This window comes from Loxodonta africana, chromosome X, assembly GCF_030014295.1.
Source record: "Loxodonta africana isolate mLoxAfr1 chromosome X, mLoxAfr1.hap2, whole genome shotgun sequence".
Lineage (NCBI taxonomy): Eukaryota > Metazoa > Chordata > Mammalia > Proboscidea > Elephantidae > Loxodonta > Loxodonta africana.
In genome coordinates this window covers 47,032,836-47,054,895 of record NC_087369.1, presented here as the reverse complement: position 1 = coordinate 47,054,895, position 22,060 = coordinate 47,032,836, and the positions used below count along the sequence as shown (strand labels likewise).

The 22,060-nt window shown below is 37.3% G+C and overlaps 1 protein-coding gene and 1 long non-coding RNA gene across 13 annotated transcripts in view; both read right to left on the bottom strand.

The window, feature by feature from the left end:
• USP9X (ubiquitin specific peptidase 9 X-linked) overlaps nt 1-22,060 on the bottom strand; it is a 135,896-nt gene that overhangs the window by 75,495 nt on the left and 38,341 nt on the right. For 10 of the 12 annotated variants that reach the window (XM_064278153.1, XM_064278152.1, XM_064278151.1 and 7 more), the window contains 6 exons: nt 21,403-21,656; nt 11,094-11,239; nt 8,683-8,762; nt 6,599-6,711; nt 5,080-5,298; nt 43-158 (listed from right to left, as the gene is read on the bottom strand). In XM_064278153.1, the coding sequence (XP_064134223.1) occupies nt 43-158; nt 5,080-5,298; nt 6,599-6,711; nt 8,683-8,762; nt 11,094-11,239; nt 21,403-21,498 (770 nt within the window). In that variant the 5' untranslated portion in view covers nt 21,499-21,656. Of the gene's footprint in view, nt 1-42; nt 159-5,079; nt 5,299-6,598; nt 6,712-8,682; nt 8,763-11,093; nt 11,240-21,402; nt 21,657-22,060 lie in introns of those variants that run through there. The other 2 variants (XM_064278161.1, XM_064278162.1) reach the window with 2 other exon arrangements.
• LOC135228902 (uncharacterized) lies at nt 11,712-21,396 on the bottom strand. Its single transcript, XR_010319761.1, has 2 exons — nt 17,628-21,396; nt 11,712-14,305 (listed from the first exon to the last, which is right to left on the bottom strand). It is a non-coding gene; the product is annotated as an uncharacterized LOC135228902 (long non-coding RNA).

The following is a 22,060-nucleotide window of genomic DNA, read 5'->3' as shown; positions in this document are numbered from 1 at the left end:
TCTATAGTATGCTGAACATTGATTTAAAAAAATTTAACTTACTTAATAAGGGCTGCAATTATTTGAACGTTTAATGCTGTTCCATTAATAAAACGATCATGTAAAATCTGGAACCCATTTAAAGTGCCAAATTTGTTGAGAAGATCCACTAGCCAACCCTGCAATACAGTTAATGATAAAAGTTAATTTCCTGCTTTTAAGGGGGGGGGGAAGGTACTATATCTGAAGCAATTTCTTGATTGAAATATACTAGAAGGAAGAAATTTCACTATGTCAAATCTTCTTTGAAAAGACCATAACATACTGTATTTTGTTCACAGTAACCCCACCTGTAAGAGAGCAGCAGCATAAGTAGCATGTACTTAAGTAGATCAATGGGGCCACAACTCTTTTTGCCTGTACCAATAATATAGCTGGGGAATAGGAATTAAAAGCTATGCTTCTATTTTAGGAACATTACCATATGAGAATATCTTCTAGTTATCTGAAAATGTCTTGTATTAAACAAAATTTTAAGGGAGTAAAGACTTCAAAAAAAAATTTACTTGGTAACCTAAGATAATGAATTTTGAATCCATTCTTGTTTGTAGCTGTAAATAACTTCAATTTCCCTAAAACCATAATCTCAAAGCCTAAGAGTAAAATGTCAATTAAAAACTAATTCCTGGTGTAAATAGCTGTTATTCCCTAACTAGAACATACTGGTTAATGCCTTTGCTCCAGGTACCACCATACAATACAACGGAGTGTCTTTCAACCTTTTCCCTAAGGGACAGCAGCAACTCAAAGTACAATGCAACTGGGATAGGCATCGGTTGTATAAACCAAAAACCTATTACCATGGAGTGAATTCCAACTCATAGTGACCCTATATGACAAAGTCTAAGGCTATAATCCTTACAGAAGCAGACTGCCACATCTCTCCCGCAGAGTCAGTGATGGGTTTGAACTGCTGACCTTTTCGTTAGCAGCTGAGTGCTTACCACTGAACCACCAGGGTTCTATTAACTACCGTATTCTTTCTATAAAGCAGTTACTTTTTATTTAGCATTTTCTATTTCTCTTGGGGGAGGTGTCTGTCTATATTTATTTTAAATAGCTGTAGAGGTTATTTTTAAGGCTTAGTAGACAGCTTGACTTGTAGGGGGCAGTTTTTCTCATTTTACCCTCAGTGTTTTGTTAACTGGCTTTTTAGACGAAGGCAAAATATAAAAGGTTGTCTTAGGTACGTTAATTCTAGGTATATTTGATTCTTACACATACAAACCAAACCAAACCCACTGCTGTCGAGTCGATTCTGACTCATAGTGACCCTACAGGATAGAGTAGAACTGCCCCATAGAGTTTCCAAGGAGCGCCTGGCAGATTTGAACTGCCAACCTTTTGGTTAGCAGCCATAGTACTTAACCACTATGCAACCAGGGTTTCCTTCTTACACATACATAGCCTTTCAATTCATTTTAAGTTTTCACATATAGAAATGCATTTAGCTATACAACCAGGGGCCCTGATACTGCAGCTGTTAAGCGCCTGATTGATAACCAAAAGATCAGTTCGAAACCATTAGCCGCTCCATGGGAGAAAAATGTGGCAGTCTGCTTCCATAAAGTTTACAGCCTTGGAAGCCCTATGAGGCAGTTCTAAACCCTATAGGGCAGTGCTACTCTGTCCCACAGAATGGCTAATGAATCGGAATCGACTCCAAAGGCAACAGGTTTGGTTTTGTTTAATGGTTGCTTTCACACAATTTTATGAGAATCTAAACTAAATTATCTAATCAACCAACTATCACACTTCTATATGAGTTCACAAGAGTGCTTTCCTAGCCTTTTTCTTTGATTTTAAAAAGGCTAATTAAAAAAAAAACCACACAATAAAAATCTGAACACTTAATTCACTAGTCCCTTTTGGCATTCAGCAATTTTAAGAAAGTGCATGCTAATTATAAATTTCTTTTATTACGAAACTGTCATGAGACTATTAGACTTATATACTTACTCAACAGTTCTGTGTAATATACAAAAAATATACACACACAGTAAAGAATTAGTCTAAAGCTAATCTTTTCATTTTTTATTTGGTTGCAATGTATGCTTAAGCAATTAGGAATACTCAGTAAAAATCTGTATTAATGGTAAGAATCAAATACCAAAACCACCAAACCTATTGCAATTGAGTTAATTTCTACTCATAGTGACCCTCCAGGGCAGAGCAGAATTACCCCATAGGGTTTCCAAGGCAATGAATCTTTTACAGAAGCAGACTGCCACATCTTTCTCCTGTGGAGCGGCCAGTGGGTTCAAACCGCCAACCGTTCGGTGAGTACTTAACCACTGTGCCACCAGGGCTCCCTAAAAATCAAATAGGGTGCTTCAAATTGAGGTGTAGTTATAGTCTAAGGTTAGCAGCATAAGCGCTTCCTTTATCTGGCTCTTCGTTAAGATGGGAAGAGGCAGAGCAGTTCCCCAACAGAAAAATTCAAAATGATCTTAAATCCTGGAATTTGCCATGTTCTTTAAGTGTAGTTTCACCTGTACTATTGCTGTAAGTTGCTTTCTTCAAAGACAGCTAATGTGAACTTCGCCTGAGACTTGATATCTCAAACAATCAAGTTTTAACTACATTTTTAATGTTTGAGTAAATAATATTTATTTAAACATCTTAAAACATTTTGGGGTGGGGTGGAGTCAAGGGGGGAAATGCCATTTACCAAAGTCAGAAAAAGTAATACTCTCACATTGAGAGTCCCGACAGCTTATTTTAGTCACGGGCTAAAAAAAGTTCAGCCCACAGAGGTTCAATGTTTCTTATTGGGGGGAGGGCAGGCGAGGACTGAAGAAGGAAATAAAAGCGGAAGGGGATACCTACCAAGAATTCTACAGAGGGCGATTAGGTATTTAGGCTGAAAACGTTCCTACTAAAACAGACTTTTAAACTCTATGAACTCAATTTTTCAAAGGTAAACAGAAATGGACTGCAAACTTAGTACCTATAAGGTAAATAGAGTTTAGAAAGTTTACCTCCACTATCTAACTTTGGAAAACACTGGTGGTATAGTGGTTAAGAACTGGGGCTGCTAACCAGAAAGTCAGCAGTTTGAATCCACCAGGCTCTCCTTAAAAACCATATGGGGCAGTTCTACTCTGTCCTATAGGGTCGCTATGAGTCGAAATTGACTCGACGGAAATGGGTTTTATCTAACTTTGTGATGATCTGAATTTTGCCACCACTACCTTTGGCGAATAGGAGGGAAAATATATTGGCATTTCCATTTCTTAGGTTCTTCATTATATCATACATAATGCCTGCATCCAACTAGCGGCATGGTTGAAAATCCTGCCAAATATATCATCTTTTAATCAATTTTTATAAAATCTTTAAAAGACCTATTAGCAATATAATAAAGGATAAATTTTCTGACTGCAGAAGGAAGAAAATGAGCCATTTAACAGGCTTCTCCTTGATTCACAACTGTAATTTAGGCTATATAAAAAACTGTACTCTTGATAAAGGCTCTGAAAGGCTAAGTACTCTCATAGCTGCCGTATTTTATAAGTTCAATTGCAAGAAGAACTAGACTTCGAGGAAAAATATATAAAAATATCCTCAACCAGAAGTCATCCCAAAACTTCGTATTTACTCATCTTAAGTCAACTTGTTTCATGAGTCTCTGGAAGATGGAAATTATTATTGATCCATACAGTAAAAAATGAAGTAAAATTTAAAAAAAGAAATACGGTACAGATACCCTGAAAATTCCATTTAGATATTAATTTGGTTTACTAAAGGAAAAATAGGCCATCTAGTGGCAAACAACGTGAACTTGGAAATTTCAGCTCCAAGTACAACACATTTCAATGATTTCAGCTTTTAACAGGATAAATCGAGCATTGTATGACTTCAAATTTTCTTGGCCGGCTTTGTTCTTTTCAAAATAAGACTCAGAAGAGTAAAAACACCTCCCTAAATTCTAAAATTTTAAAACTATATTGTTAATTATTTAACATTTATTTACAATAGTACAGTTCAGGGATACACTTTTTAGAAGTGTATACTTTGTTTACATTAATACAGAAAATTTACACTGGAGAACTTTCCTATTTATGTATTGCTATCATTGTTAGCTGCTGTCGAGTTGGCTGGCCCCCAACTCAATGGCAACACCAGGCACACCAAAATAAAACCCTGTCCAGTCCCCACCATGGGTTGCAGATTGGACCTTTTTGATCCAAAGGATTTTCGTTGGCTGATTTTCTGAAATAGATCACCAGGCCTTTCTTTCACGTCTGTCTTAATCTGGAAGCTCTGCTGAAACCTATTCAACACCATGGCAACACGCAATCCAGTGGGTAAGCATGAGTTGCACTGGCTGGGAATTGAATCCGAAATCTCTTGCATGGTAGACGAGAATTCTACCACTGAATCACTACTGTCCCCACATTAATATATAAGGCATATACATTCAGTGAGATTTGAAAGTTTTACTATTTTGCTTTTATTTGTAATTTCTATAATTTTACTTTTATGACATACTGGGCGCTTATATCACATACTTGATTTTGGAGTCAAAAATCTTGGCATGTCTGAAATGATCAAGGCCTTAAATAACAACACCCAAGTTCTTGGTCAAAGAAGTTATCTTTTACTCTGATTTCAAAAGAAAAATATGGTCTATTTCATACTAACCTAAATTATGACTATTTCCAAAGAGGCTGGCCAGAAGACCATGGGGACTAGCTATACATGAGAAAGCTAAGAAAGATAGTCACTACCACTGAACTAACGTGCCACAGCCATGGAAAAAGCTCCCAGTTTTGTGTATTTCCATTTAAAATCTCAAAGTTGATTGTCAAACTTTAAATTTTTAAACACAGAAAAACTTAGCAGCAAAAACAGAAGACAGGACATAGCTTCGGCACAAAATAAAAGAATCCAAAAAGTAAAATAATGCAGAATTCCTTTAAGAGTAACATGAAATGAGCCTTCACACCACGTTAAATGGAATGTTTAGATAATTTAAAGTTCTGTAGCAGAACAAAACAATTGTTAATACTGAATTCTGAAAATAAACCAACATACTTTTGGTGATCGAGGATCTGGAGAACGAGCGAAGAGTTCATCTTCAGGCAACTGAACGTTTGAGGAAACGGATTCACACGGGCGTGTACCATTGTAGATGTGGAATTTGCAATGAGGATTTAAGGCCATGGCGAGAAGTTCTAGAAGTGGAAACCAGTCTTGGGACAACTTGGCCACACATAGCTCCACCAGGCGATGAGTATTGTTAACAATACATCTCTGTATTAAAAGGAGGGAAAAGTGATTTATAAAATGAAAACATTGCAATTTCAAACAGAAATATCTTCCAACCTTATTAATAATGATATATCTCCATTTTTCTATACTAGTCATTTGAATCATGTTTAACTGCACTAATACTGGGGTCAAGCCGATTTCAAGAAAGATAAATTAACATTTATTTACTTGGTAATTTATATACCACCTTCTTTCAAAAGCCATTTGCAATGGCTGACAAAATGAAGTAGGCATCATAGGTTGTCTCTTGCTGCTCTATGTCTATAGGCAAGATATAAACTACCATTTTCTCACTTTGGAATTTGTACACTAGAGGCAGTAATTGTAAAAATCTAAACACTGCCGATTATCCAAGACAGAGTAGATTTGCTATCTAAACCTCAATGGAAAAGTCTGACACCACTTTCAAAGTCTCCATAACCTAGAAAGTTATGTGTTGAATATGAAGATATTGGGATTTTTATGCCATGGTCATTTTTGGGAAATAGCTCAGAGCACAAAAATGTATCTGCTTTACATCCTATGATCATTTTCATATCATAAATGAGGAACAGAGACTTGGAATAATTATTGTATTTGATCAATCTAAAGTGCACTTTTTAAGATCTCTGGAATCATAAGCAGTGGCATTGTGCACTATTTTTCTAAACTGGTATTTCCAGAGATATCTGTATCTGCTTCTGCCTATCACTTGGGGGGCATTACCGATCTGCAACCACTTTCAGTTCTCTACTTCAGGGTTTTTAATATCACAACTGTAATTTGAATTCAGACTGAAAAACTCTTTAAATTCTGGCTTATAGTCAAAATTTTCAAGAGATTTTTTTTCTCCTTCCATTGGATGCCAAGGTTGAGACATACATGTTTCCTTGCTGTCGCTTTTTGCATGATGAGTTTAGTTCTCATTCACCTTTACATTGACCCTTTAGTATCCCAAACATGTATCGTGTATTAGTAGCGAATCTTACAATTGATAGCATGATATAGTTGATGAAATATGGTGACTTGGCTAAGATCATAAGGTACCAGAGAACCCAAAGACAGGTTAAACCAGTATTTTCTAACTCTAAATCTCATGCTCACTCTAAATGACCATGCTGCTGCCTTCAATTATTATTTTTTTAATTAGTTTATTTTTAGAGCCTTAGATGCAATTATCAGGCCAAATATATAAAACAAATACACACTGTGTATGCATGTGTGTGCGTGCGTGCACGCGCATGTATTACCCACAGGCATCACCACGTAAATCTGATTTTCTAGAGTCAAATGCAAGACTCACATGTATTTCAAACTTCCAGCCACTCACTGCCTCATCTGTAAGGATTTTAGTGAATGATATTGTTAGCCCATCTCGAAAAAATCGCTGACAGGCTTCACTTTTAACATCAAGGCCTAAGAAAAAGGAAGAAAACTTAATGTAAACAAAACATTTCTCTGGCTGTTTCACAACGTCCAATTACATGACAGAAGTTGGCAACTGTTCACTGACAGCTAACAAATGCAGAGTAGCTCTGGAAAAAAGACTCACAGCATTATCCTAAGAGGCCAATAATACTGCAAGGATTAACATTTCAAAATTTCTACATCTCAAGAAGGTAGCTTGATTCAGAAACAGAAAATAATCTTCAATAAAATTTTTAAATACTTAATTGTTAAAACTACATTAAACCAAATAATATCAAGACTAATTGAAAATGTTTTAAATTATGACGTTGGTTCTTAAACTCAGAATGGGTACCAGTACCATGTGCTAGGTAATCTAAATACTTCATAGCATGGTACTTCTTACATTTTAAAAATTAAGAAGCGGTATTTCTCAACTATTTAATTTCATCTGATTTCAGAAAGGCAATAGAGCACGTTTCCGAACAGAAAGAAAACTTCTAACTCTTAATGACAAAATAATTTGTAGACTAAAGTATTACTTGGTTTTTTAAAAAACAGATGATATTTAAACCCAGTACTGTACTTTAAAAAACCTGAACCTTGCATAAAATAAATTATGATTCCAGGAAGAAATTATAGGAGGAAACCCCCTGCAAATGATTCACGTCTACTGAATGTCAATGCTATTAAATACAGTATCTTCAGCTGTTTTTATCTATCACTGTACTGTCAGGATATAGAACATGCCTAGCACATAAGTCTTCAAATAGTTGTTGAAATGATGCATAAACGTGTAAATAGACAAAAGAAATTTGAGCAATGGAAAACAACTATAATCTGATAAGGTATTTTCATAGTTTACTAGATCTTTTTACAAGATTAATAAGATGTCGTGGATATTCTTTAAACGAAGGTGGCGTAATTATTTTAAGATAAACGAAATTGTTACTCTTGCCATGAAGTGAAACAGACTTAAGCAAAGTACTAAAGATGTTAATTTTGACGATCTATTTCTATTGTGATAGTTCCTATTTGATAGTTAAAACACATCCATGGCTACCCTATTTCAGAAAATGAATTGTTACTGCCACTTATTTTAACCTTCAATGCCTTAAAAATGAAGAGAGAAAAAAATAACCAGAGAGAAAATTTACTGCACCTAAAGTTAGGCCCAAGTCACTGAAAAAAATGATTAATTCCAACATTAAGCTTTTACTTCTGGGTAACTAAGCAAAAAATACCAGATTCCTTTTATTGGTGCTTCCCCTCCCCGCAACATAGGGCCTCATCTTTCAAGTCTGATTTTTCTTTTACAGAGAAATCAAATCTTTTCTGTGTACTCAAAATAAAAATCAAATATGCAATTAAGATAGCTTGTTTTAAAAAACAGTATTAATCACACAGCAATTTTCACCCAAAGGATCATACCTGAGGATTCTATTATGTACAAAGATCCACATGCCCTGGGATTCACCATCATTTCAGTAAAGCAGTCAAAGGGCAAGTATAAAGAATTTGTACGCTAACATAATACGCATCTTGAAATTAGAAATGGCTTCCGTTAAAAAAAAAAAAAGTCAGATATATCTGCAGTTGAATCCATCTTAGAGTACTTTCCAATTAAAAAGTGATCTTTAATTGTCTATTATTTCACATTCCAGGTAAGACTCTAGGTTAAAAATGTTTAACCTTTGCGTGACAACCCTTTTGATAATCTGATTAAATAATGCATTAGTGATATGAATATTCACAAATTTTATTTTTACGTTCACAAAGACCCTTGAAGGTTGTTCAAAGGTTATGAACCCTTGGCCCTAGGTATATATCATAAGGCTTACCAAGAAAGGTTGGTTAGATGTTCTAGTCTAGGAATATTTAATAGGTGTTTATAAGAGAGAAAAAGAGTTTTCAGGGATAAAGTTAAAGCATGTCTAATAGCATATACATTATAGAAAGCATAATAATATTCAAACTTACCTTTTTTACTAAGATCAATAGCAGCTTCTAAAAGCACTTCTAATTCCCCTTTCGGCAAAACTGGAACCACCCATCGAGGCCTAAGAGTTTTTATAAAATAAAAAGATGCTTATTGGTTTCACACTAAAAAAGGCACTGTAAGTTACTAATTACAATTACTTACCTCACCATAAAAATATTAAAACAACAAGGTTGACAAAATATTTGTTTTGTAGGACTAAGCACCATCTGCTGTCTCTACAAAGAGAAATTTTTTAAATGTACTATCGAACAAAAGATATAATCAGAGGGTAAAAATCCTAAATTATTTAATAAGTTTCATAGAATATAAAGCTACTATAATAATCAAATGTCAATTAAATGGATACTTATTGTTTAAGCTCTTAGGAAAGTGGTCCTGGGGGATTCAGGTTAGAGGAAATACTATAATGACCCTCAGTTGTCTAGAACTTCCTCACAAAGGAAATATTTTGGAGGCAAAGAACTTATTTCTGCCTTAACTCATCTCAGCAAAATATTTATCGTCTTTTCCTGAAGGTTAAGTGAGCCACGTGCCTCCAAAGTCTCTAAGCCTCCAGGGACACCATCCTCCCTCAAACAAATATGCTGCTTTACCCAGTGGCGCTTTCTCTGATCCCAATTCTTTTCCTACCCCTTCCTCCTCACCACCGCTCACTCACCCACTGCTCCCCAGAAGAAAAAGCCTTCTTCCATTCATCCCTTGGAGCCCTGGTGGCACAGTAGTCAAGAGCTCAACTGCTAACCAAAAGATCAATCCAATCCACCAGCTGCTCCTTGAAAACCCTATGGGGCAGTTCTACTCTGTCCTATAGGGTCGGTATGAGTCAAAATCGACTCGACTGCAATGGGTTGGTTGGTTTGTTGGGTTTTTTAATTCATCCCTTAAACCCTGTACCAAGAGTTGGCAAAATTCCCAAATATCTGTATTTTGTTAAAAGGCACTCCATTACCAGACAATCCATTACAGATAAATGTGTACCAACTTTGTCATTCTTTTCAACGACACAAAAACCATCATTTTTCTCTTCCCCCGAGGATTGACTGATATGCAACTTAGTCAGCATAAGAAGTACTAACAATTGCCAACCACCACACGAAACAGAAAAGCAGAACTACAACCTTTTGCAATGATGTTTCTACTACAGGGAATGGTGACAGACCATGGAACAACTTTATAGAAGTCTTATCTCTTTAAACTATACTTTGTTGTACACTATTACAGGCATCTTGAATCACACAATGTATTCTTTTAAAAAATGTCTTTTTTATTCTTTTTAAAAGTGTCTATATACCATTAAAAACAATGAATATAATCTGAAAGCATGTGCTCCTAATTGTTAAGAGTAATTTGGTTGGGATGTGTGTATGTTAAGGGATATTTTATAGATGACTGTATCTACATAATGTATTTCTATGTTTAACAATGTGCCTTAATTACTAACATAATTGAAATTTTTTTTTAAACAATGCAAAAGGTTTCCATTTCCTCTGCCATTACATATTTAATAGTCTTAGCCTATTTTTAGAAAGTGAAATACAACAAAAAAATGAGTAAGGCAAGTGCCTATAGGAGTGTGTTTCTGTTCCTTTCCTTTTTGGGGTGAGGAAGAATGTGTCATACTTCCTTACACTTACTTGAGCCCACAACCCCATTAGGCACAGTGAGGATCACAGTCACGTGGGGTTCCCTAACGTGCTCTTCCCTTCACCTCTTCAAATCTTTTTCGTCCCCTGTACACAAGCGTGGACTCTCACTCTCTTGGAGTCTTCCTCCAAATAATCAAACTGAATATTTAAATATATGTTTAAAAGGAAGAATACAAAGAAAGATGATTGTATGTGTGTGTGTGTTGAACTCTAAGTATGAAAAATTATACTTTGACCTGTGCCCTGAGATAAAGACCAAGAGAATAGTTGATGTGGTTAAATGCCTCAGGGCTTGCCAAGGGTTCACAAGGGGCAGCCTCCAAGGAACTCAATCTTCTTATGACCTGGTTTACCTCAGGGCCATCCCAGAATTATTAAAAAGCCATCCAGCAATCCTAGCAACCAAGATTACTAATGAGAGAAAAGCTTCATAAACTCACAAAAGGGAAGTAAGTCACAGGTAAAGTTCTAGTTCAGAAACACACCAGCTAGGGTCAACATCATTAATCTGAAAAAAATTATTCATATTATCATTCCTTATCATTTTTTAAATCCACAGAAATGACTGAATTAAGAACCAAGGATTACAAAGTATTTAGCTACTAATGAGGTGGGGGAATTGTTGTGACATTTCCACCTATTCCTCCCTTTTTCTCATTCACAACCATTTATAATGCTCAGAGACTTGGTGAGTTTTCCTGCATATTACACACATTAAAAAAACAACAACAAAAACAACTCACCTGTTGATCATGTCATCCAACTTTGCCAGATCAGTATGTGGAAATGCAGGCTCCTCATCTTCAAGCTGTGGCGGGCCATCACCTTGACCTTGTTCATCTGGGGGGGTTGCTGGGGAATTCTCATTAGAAGAATCAGGCGATGAAGTCTTAATAAAAAAATTAAATATTCCAAATTAAGTTTCTGTAACACATGTATAAAATCTAGCTAATCAGATACCAATGCAGATGAGGCGAAATTGTTGTATATCATTTTAAAAGATGTAATAATTAAAAGCTCATGATGTTTCAGGCAGAAAGCTCCTGATATTCAGGTAGTCTCTGTGTTACCGTGCTTTAAAAATAATATCACTTAATCCACAACAGCCTAATGAAATATTCTACTGCCATTTAATAGATGACAAAACAATCTCAGACAATAACAAGCCCAAGGGCACACAGCACAAAAAACTCCACAGCTAGGATTTGAATGTAGGTCTAACTTCTAAGGTACATGTTCTTAATTACAACGTATACTGTTTATACTTCCCATTATGAGTCCTGTAATGATATAAAAATTAGACTGTAAATATGAAATACCACATTTCACAGATTTAAATGTACCTGATTTATACCTTTCTACTTTCATTTTATAATTTGAAGGGAAAAAAATTAACTATATTCTACAATTTCCTACTCTCAAACTACTATCTGAACAATTATTTAAAAACTTCAAGATTGTGGTTTCTAAATAAGTCGTGTCCCTTTCAATATGACTACGGCTAGATTTTTGTTTCTTTCATTCCTCGTATTTACTATACTTTTCTCTTGCCCCCCCCCGCCCTTAATAACAATATTTTCACAACTAAGTGAATGAACTTTTACAACCCCTTATCCTTAATATGAGTTCGGGGGGGGGGCCGCACAAATGGTTAAGTGCTCAGCTACTAACCAAAACGCTGCCAGTTCAAATCTACCCAGAGGCACCTCAGAAAAAAGACCTGGCAACGTGCTTCAGACCTTGAAAATCCTATGGAATGCAGCTCTACCTTGCACACATGGGGTTGCCATGAGTCGCAACTGACTCGAAGGCAACTGGTTTTTACTCTTAATTTAAAAAGTAGTATATTCTTTCAGAATGCAACCAACATAATTTTTAAACTGATGTGTTCCTGAATTTTCTACCCACTGTAGATTAATGGCCCTTTTAGAGAAGGGAGCCCCCCCTCATCATTCTAGCATCTACTGAACACTTGTGTGATAAACACAGTTGCATAAATAAATGCTTACATAAAGACAACCACATTTACCACCATTAAGGTGTTACAGAGGCTATACACGAACTCAGCTGATTAACACCACTTAAAATTAAGTAAATGGCGAACATTTACTTATAATGGAAACCAACATTGTGCAGATACAGAGAACTGGTCTCAAGGCAAAAGAGTCTATAGCATGGAATACAAGTGTTAGAAGCCTACCAGAAATATTTGCATTTGAAGTATATAGCTTTAAAAGCCTACTTTAAAAAACCTTTTCCTCCGGATTTTGTATTATATACATTCATCTAGAAAACATAAAGACAAAAATAACATTTATAACACCTGTAATATACCAACAGAAAATACCAGTGTCATCTGTTCATATATACGTAAAAACTTACAAATGAGAATACATAGTTTAAGATAGTGTCCTTTTCCCACTCAACGTTTGAGTGCTTTCCCATACTGTTAAATCTTTTTGTAAAAGTTTGAAATTAAAGTAGAGGACACCTCTTATTTTGTTACATAAACAGAGCTATTATGAATCTTCTAACAAATAAATCTTATGCAAATCATTGTACTGTACTTTTTTTCCTTAGGGTAGGATCCTGGAAATGTAATAACTACAACAAAAGTATAGTTTTTCTTCTAAGGCCAATGACGTATACTACCAAATTCCACTGTAGAGTTTTACACTAATACATTCTTCGGCAACAGCAGCCAGGAGTGTTCATCTCACAATGCCTTTGCCAAGTGTTTCAATTATTCACTGAGTTGTACTACAGTAAAAACTGTGAGAGCCAGAACAAAAGAACTATCTTGTTTTTGCAGGTCTCGCAAGTTTTACGCCTTTGACAGGGTCTTATCTATCACTCCTTTTAGGGGAAAACACTTGAGTTTTCCTTCTCTGACCGGTTTCTGACTTACACCAGTCCCAGCTTTCACAAGTTTTACTGTACTCATTTCTTGTTGTTAGGTGGCAACAAGTCAGTTCCAGCTCATAGCAACCTTACGTACAACAGAACAAAACGCTGCCCGATCCTCCACCATCCTCAAAATCGCTGCTATGTTTGAGCCCATCGTTGCAGCCACCGTGTCAATACATCTCATTGAGGGGTCTTCCTCTTTTTAGCTGACCCTCTACCAGGCATTAAGTCCTTCTCCAGGGACTGATCCCTCCTGAGAACATGTCCAAAGTACCTAAGATGAAGTCTCACCATCCTTGCTTCTAAGGAGCATTGTGACAGCTCTGTTCATTTTTCTGGTAGTTCATAGGATATTCAATATTCTTCACCAACACCAAAACTCAAAGGCATCAATTCTTCAGTCTTCCTTATTCACTTTCTACCTTTCACATGCATATGAGACAACTGAAAACACCATGGCCTGAGTCAGGCACACCTTAGCCCTCAAAGGAGCATCTTTACTTTTCAACACTTTAAAGAGGTTTTTGCAGCAGATTTGCTAATACAATCTGTCATTTGATTACCTCACTGTTGCTTCCATGGGCGTTGATTGTGGATCGAAGTAAAATGAAACCTTTGCCAACTTCCATCTTTTCTCCTTTTACCATGATGTTGCTTATTGGTCCAGCTGTGAGGATGTTTGGTTTCTTTATCTTAAGGTGCAATCCACTCTGAGGGCTGTAGTCTTTGATCTTCATCAGTAAGTGCTCCAAGTCCCCTTCACTTTCAGCAAGCAAGGTTGTGTCATCTGCATACCACAGGTTGTTAAGGAGTCTTCCTCCAAGCTTGATGCCCTGTTCTTCATAAAGTAGAGCTTCTGGGATTTGCTCAGCATAGAGATTGAGTAAGTATGGTGAAAGGGTACAACCTTTCCTGATTTTAAACCATACAGTATCCCCTTGTTCTGTTCAAATGACTGCCTCTTGGTCTACATACAAGTTTCACATGAGCACGCTTAAGTGTTCTGGAAGTCCCATTCTTCATAGTATTGTCCATAATTTGTTATGACCTACACAGTGAATAAAACACATCTAATCATTTTTCTGGTATTCTCTGCTTTTAGCCAAGATCCATGTGACACCAGCAATGATATACGTCACTCCACGCTGTGACGGTTAAAGTTGTGTGTCAGCTTGACTGGGCCACGTCACGATTCTCAGTGTTTTGGCAGTTATGATGTAGTTTGGTAGCTAGGTAATTATGTAATCACCCCCATAATGAGATCTGATCACTGCCACAATGAGATCTGCTATGAGTAGCCAGTCAGTTGAAAGGTAGTTTCCTTGATGGTGTGGCCTGCATCTAATGTATGTAAATTTTCTGGCAAAGCTCACTGGCTTTTGCTCTCTCTGGATCCTGCAGCTGGCTCCTGATCTGATATCCAGTTCTCAGGGCTTGAGATAGCAGCCTACCTGCCGATCTTGGGATGTGAGCCAGAGGGGTCTGTCATCTTATCTGGCAATCTTGGGTTCACCAGACCCTGTGGCTACAAGTCAGGAGAAGCCTCCAGCTTGACCCACGAATTGGAACTTTCTAGCCTCTACAACCACATGAGTCATTCCTTGATATGAATCTCTTAAGTGTATGCCTATATATATATATATATGCATATACATATATATACACACACACGCTTCATTGATTTTGCTTCTCTAGAGAACACAGCTTAAGGTACACTTCCTCTTTTCAAATTGGCTTGAATTTCTGGTAGTTCCCTGTCAATGTACTGCTGCAACCATTTTTTGAATTATCTTCAGCAAAATTTTAACTTGTGTATGATATTAATGATATTGTTCAATAATTTCCTCATTCCGTTGGATCACTTTTCTTTGGAATGAGCGCAAGCATGGATCTCTTCCAGTCAGTTAACCAGGTAGCTGTTCTCCAAATTTCTTGGCATAGACAAGCGAGTACATCCAGTGCTGCATCCACTGCTGAAACATCTCAATTGGTACTCCATCAATTTCTGTAGCCTGTTTGCCAATGCCTTCAATGGAGCTTGGAAGTCTTCCTTCAGTATCATCAGTTCTTGATCACATGCTTATACGTCCTGCAACGGTTGAATGTCAATCAATTCTTTTTGGTACAGTAGTTCTGTGTATTCCTTCCATCGTCTTTAGATGCTTCCTGCGTCATTCAGTACTTTACCCATAGGTCCTTCAATACTGCAACTCGAGGCTTGAAATTTTCCTTCAGTTCTGTTAGCTTGAGAAATGCCAAGTGCATTCTTCCCTTTTTCTTTTCTAACTCCAGGTCTTTTCATATTTCATTATTACTATTTTACTTTGTCTTCTCAAGTAGCCCTTCGAAATCTTCTGTTGAAGTCTTTTACTTCATCATTTCTTCTTTTTGCTTTGGTTACTTGCCGTTCAAGAGCAAGTTTCAGTGTCTCTTCTCGCATCCATTTTGGTCTTTTTTTTTCTTTCCTGTCTTTTTAATGACCTTTTACTTTCTCCAAGTGATATCCCTGATGTCATTCCACAACTCGTCTAGTCTTCGGTCATTAGTGTTCAATGTGTCAAATCTATTCTTGAGATGATCTCCAAAATTCAGGTGGGAAATACTCCAGGTTGTACTTTGGCTATCATGGAGTTGTTTTAATTTTCTTCAGCTTCAACGTGAACTTGCATATGAGCCAACTGATGGTCTGTTCCTCAGTCGGCCCCTGGCCTTGCTCTGACTGATGACACTGAGCTTTGCAATCGGCCATTTCCACAAATGTAGTCAAATCAATTCCTGTGTATTGCATCTGGTAAGGTCCACATAGTCACCATTTATATTACTGAAAACAGGTATTTGCAGTGACTAAGTCATCGGTCATGCAAGATTCTATCACAAGATCTCTGCTGTTGCTTCTATAACCAAAGCCATAATTTCTAACTATCCATTCTTCTTCTTTGTTTCTGACTTTCTCATTCTAATCACCAATAATTATCAATGCATCTTGAATGCACATTTGATCAACTGCAGACTACATAAGTTGGTAAAAATCTTCAATTTCTTCATCTTTGGAATTAGTGGTTGATGCGTAAATTGGAATAACAGTCATATTAACTGACCTTCCTCATAGGCTTATGGAAATTATCCTATCACTGACAGTCTCGTACTTCAGGATAGATCCTAAAATGTTCCTTTTGACCACATACGCGATGCCATTCCCCTTCACTTTGTTATTCTTGGCATAGTAGGCCACATTATGCTGAGCGAAATTAGTCAGAGGCAAAAGGACAAATATTGTATAAGACCACTATTATAAGATCTTAAGAAATAGTATAAACTGAGAAGAACACATACTTTTGTGGTTACGAGCGGGGGAGGGAGGGAGGGTGGGACAGGGTTTTTTACTGATTAGTTAGTAGATAAGAACTACTTTAGGTGAAGGGAAGGACAATACTCAATACACAGAAGGTCAGCTCAACTGGACTGGACCAAAAGCAAAGAAGTTTCCAGGATAAACTGAATGCTTCAAAGGTCAGCGGAGCAAGGGCGGGGGTTTGGGGACTATGGCTTAAGGGGACTTCTAAGTCAATTGGCAAAATAATTCTATTATGAAAACATTCTGCATCCCACTTTGAAAAGTGGCGTCTGGGGTCTTAAATGCTAACAAGCGCCCATCTAAGATGCATCAATTGGTCTCAACCCACCTGGATCAAAGGAGAATGAAGAACACCAAGGTCACGGAACGGGCCACATGAACCAGAGACTTACATCAACCTGAGACCAGAAGAACTAGATGGTGCCCGGCCACAACCAATAAGTGCCCTGACAGGGAGCACAACAGGGAACCCCTGAGGGAGCAGGAGATCAGTGGGATGCAGACCCCCAAATTCTCACAAAAAGACCAGACTTAACGGTCTGACTGAGACTAGAGGAATCCCGGCGGTCATGGTCCCCAAACCTTCTGTTGGCCCAGGACAGGAACCATTCCTGAAGACAACTCATCAGACATGGAAAGGACTGGACAATGGGTAGGAGAGAGATGCTGATGAAGACTGAGCTACTTGTATCAGGTGGACACTTGAGACTATGCTGGCATCTCCTGTCTGGAGGGGAGATAGGAGGGTAGAGAGGATTAGAAACTGGCAAAATTGTCACGAAAGGAGAGACTGCAAGGGCTGACTCATTAGGGGGAGAGTAAGTGGGAGTATGGAGTAAGGTGTATATAAGCTTATATGCGACAGACTGACTTGATTTGTAAAAGTTCACTTAAAGCTCAATAAAAATTATTAAAAAAGAAAAAATGCAATCATATTGAAAAAAAAAGCCAAAACCAATCCATTTCAGCTCATTAATGCATAGAATATCAACCTTTATCCATTTTTTTTTACAACCTCCATTTTTCCTGGATTCATACTTCGTACATTCCATGTTTCGATTATTAATGTATGTCTGCAGCTGTTTCTTCTCATTTTGAATCGTGCCACATCAGCAAATGAAGGTTCCGAAAGGTTTACTCCATCCACGTCATTAAGTTCGATTCTACTTTGAGGCAGCTCTTCCCGAGTCGTATCTTGAGTGCTTTCCAACCTGCAGGACTTATCTTCCAGCACTGTATCAGATGATGTTCTGCTGCTATCCATAAAGTTTTCACTGGTTAGTTTTTTCTGAAGTGAACCACCAGGTCCTTCTTCCCAGTCTGTTAGTCTGGAAGCTCTGCTAAAACCTGTCCACCATGGGTGACTCTGCTGGTATTCGAAGTACCGATGGCATAACTTCCAGCATTACAGCAACATGCAAGCCCCACAGTACAAAAAATTGACAGACGAGTACTTACTAGAGCCTAAAATTCTCTCCTGTGGGACCAATCTTTTTAAAAATATTATATGTTAAATGAAAAAAACAAAATCTGTTCTTAGAAAAATTCCTTTTATGACAGTATGTCAAAAGCATACCCAAAAAGTGAGCCTTAAATTGAGCAGTGATTAATGCTGTGGTTGCTTCTTCTTGTTTCGACAATATCAGATCTTATGAAATAACTAAAATCTTAACATTAAACATGTAGAGAATAGGGTGATGAAAGAGTGAATACAATTTGTTTTGTTCCTTTAATGCTTTAAATTACCAGTTATCTTAAAAAATTAAAGCTACTAGAAAAAGAGCATCATGTATAATATCAAATTGAGTATCAGAAACCTAAGAGCTCCAAAAATTATTATCAAACTCATCTTAAAATAAAAGCTCAAAGTAGGGACTTAACTCGTTTTTTTCCTTTCTGTGTGTAAACGTTTTCATGAGTTTTGTTGTTTTGTTTTTTAATTGAACTTTAGATGAAGGTTTACAGAACAAACTAGTTTCTCATCGAACAGTACACACATTGTTCTATGACACTGGTTAACAACCCCACAACATGTCAACGCTCTCCCTTCTTGATCCTGGGTTCCCCATAACCAGCTTTCCTGTTCCCTCCTACCTTCCAGTCCCTTTCCCAGGGCTGGTGTGCCCCCTTAGTCTTGTTTTTTCCATGGGCCTGTTCTATCTTCAGCTGAAGGGTGAACCTCAGGAGTGGCCTCATTACTGAGCTGAATGGGTATCCAGGGGCCATACGCTCAGGGTTAACTTTCATCTAAAGCCATGCAAGCCACGAATACTACAGAAGAGGTTAGGATTCCATGCACAATACGAATATAAAATGCAAAGGACCATACTACCCAGAAATCCCACTACTCGGAATGTACCCTAGAGAAATAAGAGCCTTCACACAAACAGATATATGCACACCCATGTTTATTGCAGCTCTGTTTACAATAGCAAAAAGCTGGAAGCAACCAAGGTGTCCATCAATGGATGAATGGGTAAATAAATTGTGGTATATTCACACAATGAAATACTACGCATCGATAAAGAACAGTGACGAATCTGTGAAACATTTCATAACGTGGAGGAACCTGGAAGGCATTATGCTGAGTGAAATTAGTCAGAGGCAAAAGGACAAATATTGCATAAGACCACTATTATAAGATCTCAAGAAATAGTATAAACTGAGAAGAACACATACTTTAGTGGTTATGAAGGGAGGAGGGAGGGAGGGAGGGAGAGGGTTTTTTACCGATTAGTTAGTAGATGAGAACTACTTTAGGTGAAGGGAACGACAATACTCAATGCATGGAAGGTCAGCTCAACTGGACTGGACCAAAAGCAAAGAAGTTTCCGGGATAAAATGAATGCTTCAAAGGTCAGCAGAGCAAGGGCGGGGGTTTGGGGACTATGGTTTAAGGGGACTTCTAAGTCAATTGGCAAAATAATTCTATTATGAAAACATTCTGCATCCCACTTTGAAATGTGGTGTCTGGGGTCTTAAATGCTAACAAGCGCCCATCTAAGATGCATCAATTGGTCTCAACCCACCTGGATCAAAGGAGAAAGAAGAACACCAAGGTCACACGATAACTATGAGCCCAAGAGACAGAAAGGGCCACATGAACCAGTGACTTACATCATCCTGAGACCAGAAGAACTAGTTGGTGCCCAGCCACAACTGATGACAGGGAGCACAACAGAGAACCCCTGAGGGAGCAGGAGATCAGTGGGATGCAGACCCCAAATTCTCACAAAAAGACCAGACTTAATGATCTGACTGAGACTAGAGGAATCCTGGTGGTCATGGTCCCCAAACCTTCTGTAAGCACAGGACAGGAACCATTCCCGAAGACAACTCATCAGACATGGAAGGAACTGGACGGTGGGTAGGAGAGAGATGCTGATGAAGAGTGAACTATTTGTATCAGGTGGACAGTTGAGACTGTGTTGGCATCTCCTGTCTGGAGGGGGGATGGGAGAATAGAGAGGGTTGCAAGCTGGCAAAATTGTCCCGAAAGGAGAAACTGGAAGGGCTGACTCATTAGGGGGAGAGCAAGTGGGAATACGGAGTAAGGTGTATATAAACTCATACGTGACAGTCTGACTTGATTTGTAAACGTTCACTTGAAGCTCAATAAAAGTAAAAAAAAAAAAAAAAGCAAAGGAGAAAGGGAAAAATACTAGAACTCTGCTAGTTCCTGGTTTGAAAATAGAAATCTTTGGTATCCAACACAAACATTTGACTATCATACTTCTCTAAAATTGCAGAGGGAGAGGAAAAAACATAACGTAGCTCTTTTCTATACTTATGATACAATATTTAATTGGCAATAGTTGGGCAATAAGAACTTAGTCCAAAATGACAAATACTCTACAATCATAACACTTTTGCCTAAGAACTTATCTACACAAAATCCTACACAAACTTGCACCAGCTGTAGGAAGCATGTTTGTGACTCATGTACATGCACCTCAGCTATAAATTTACCTCTAGGCATTTAGCTGCAAATCACAAGTTTGAATGTTTTTCTGCATTATCATTCAGTTTCATACAAACAGGAAAAAGAAACTGTTTAATGAATCACAGTAACAACCTAAGAAATACTATTATTAATATTATCAATCATAGACATCATACCCTGAGAGACATTAAAAGGTAATAAAGAGTAAAAGGATATTAAAAACAACTTTACTGCAATAAATGTGACAATCTTGATGAAATGGGCAAATAACCTGAAAAGCACAACTTACAAAAAAAAATTTTAATTCTTCTATTTAAAAAAAAAGTTACATCTGCAATTAAAATCTTTCCACAAATAAAACCTAAGGCCAGATGATTCCACCAGTAAAATTTTCCAAATGATTAATGAGGAAATAACAGAAGCCTTACACAGATTCACCCAGAGAACAGAAAAAAGAACAGCTATTACCCTACTAGTTTTAGGCCAACATAAAGCTGTGATGTCAAAATCTATGTTAATTCCTTTACGAACATTATTTCACTTGATTCTCACAATAATCGTATGAAGTACCACAGTTACTCTAGTATTTAACCAAAGTCATAAAACTAGTATGACGCGAAGATGAAATCTGGAACACAAGCATAAGACATCAGAAAAAGAAGGGCTACATATTCAAGCATCACCATACACAGCACTTGAGCTTTCTCGTTACTGTACAAGACTTTTTAAATGAAACTTAAAATATGTTTTATGGCTACTTCACAAATTATTCAAGTCATGTTCCATTATTTAGTACCTCACAGTACACACACCAACATAACTTTAACCAGTATCTCCAACATCCTACCTGATTCTGTTGGAGGGGAGGCTGAGACTGTCCATCAGGAGCCTGGCCCTGGTTGTCATTCCCTCCTACTGGAGAGCCACGAGTCGTGGCTGTCATACTCGACACAGGGCAGATCTTTGCAATTTTGTCTGCTTATGTAGTTGTCTTCAGAAAAGAAATTATAGTCCACTTATAGAAGATGAAGTACCAGCATATGTCAGTCTTAAACAGCTCCAATTCAAGAATAAACCATCTTGCAGAGACCATTGCATAACCTACAAGTAGAAGGAAAAAAGTATATGTTTCAGATATAAAAAAACATGAATTAAGGAACTGTTTAAATTTTAATACGCTTAATAGCATCAACAATGCATCTAGTCGGGAGAAAGTGGCTGTGTAAGTGAGAGGGAAAGCGAAAAGCTCAAGTTCCATTAATACTATACTCAATGAACTGACAATGTTAAACCAGCTGGCATAAAAAAAAAAATACAATGCATAGTCTTATTTATGTAATATTCCAGTTTTCTCCTGAAACTAACTCCAAGGACAGTACCAAGGTACTTACTTTGCCATTCTAATTATGGAAAGGCAAAACTACGAGTCTTCACTGTAAAATGTGTACGCTTAAGATATAAAAGCAGCTAATAAAACTTGATTTTTTTTTTTTTTTAATTTCAGG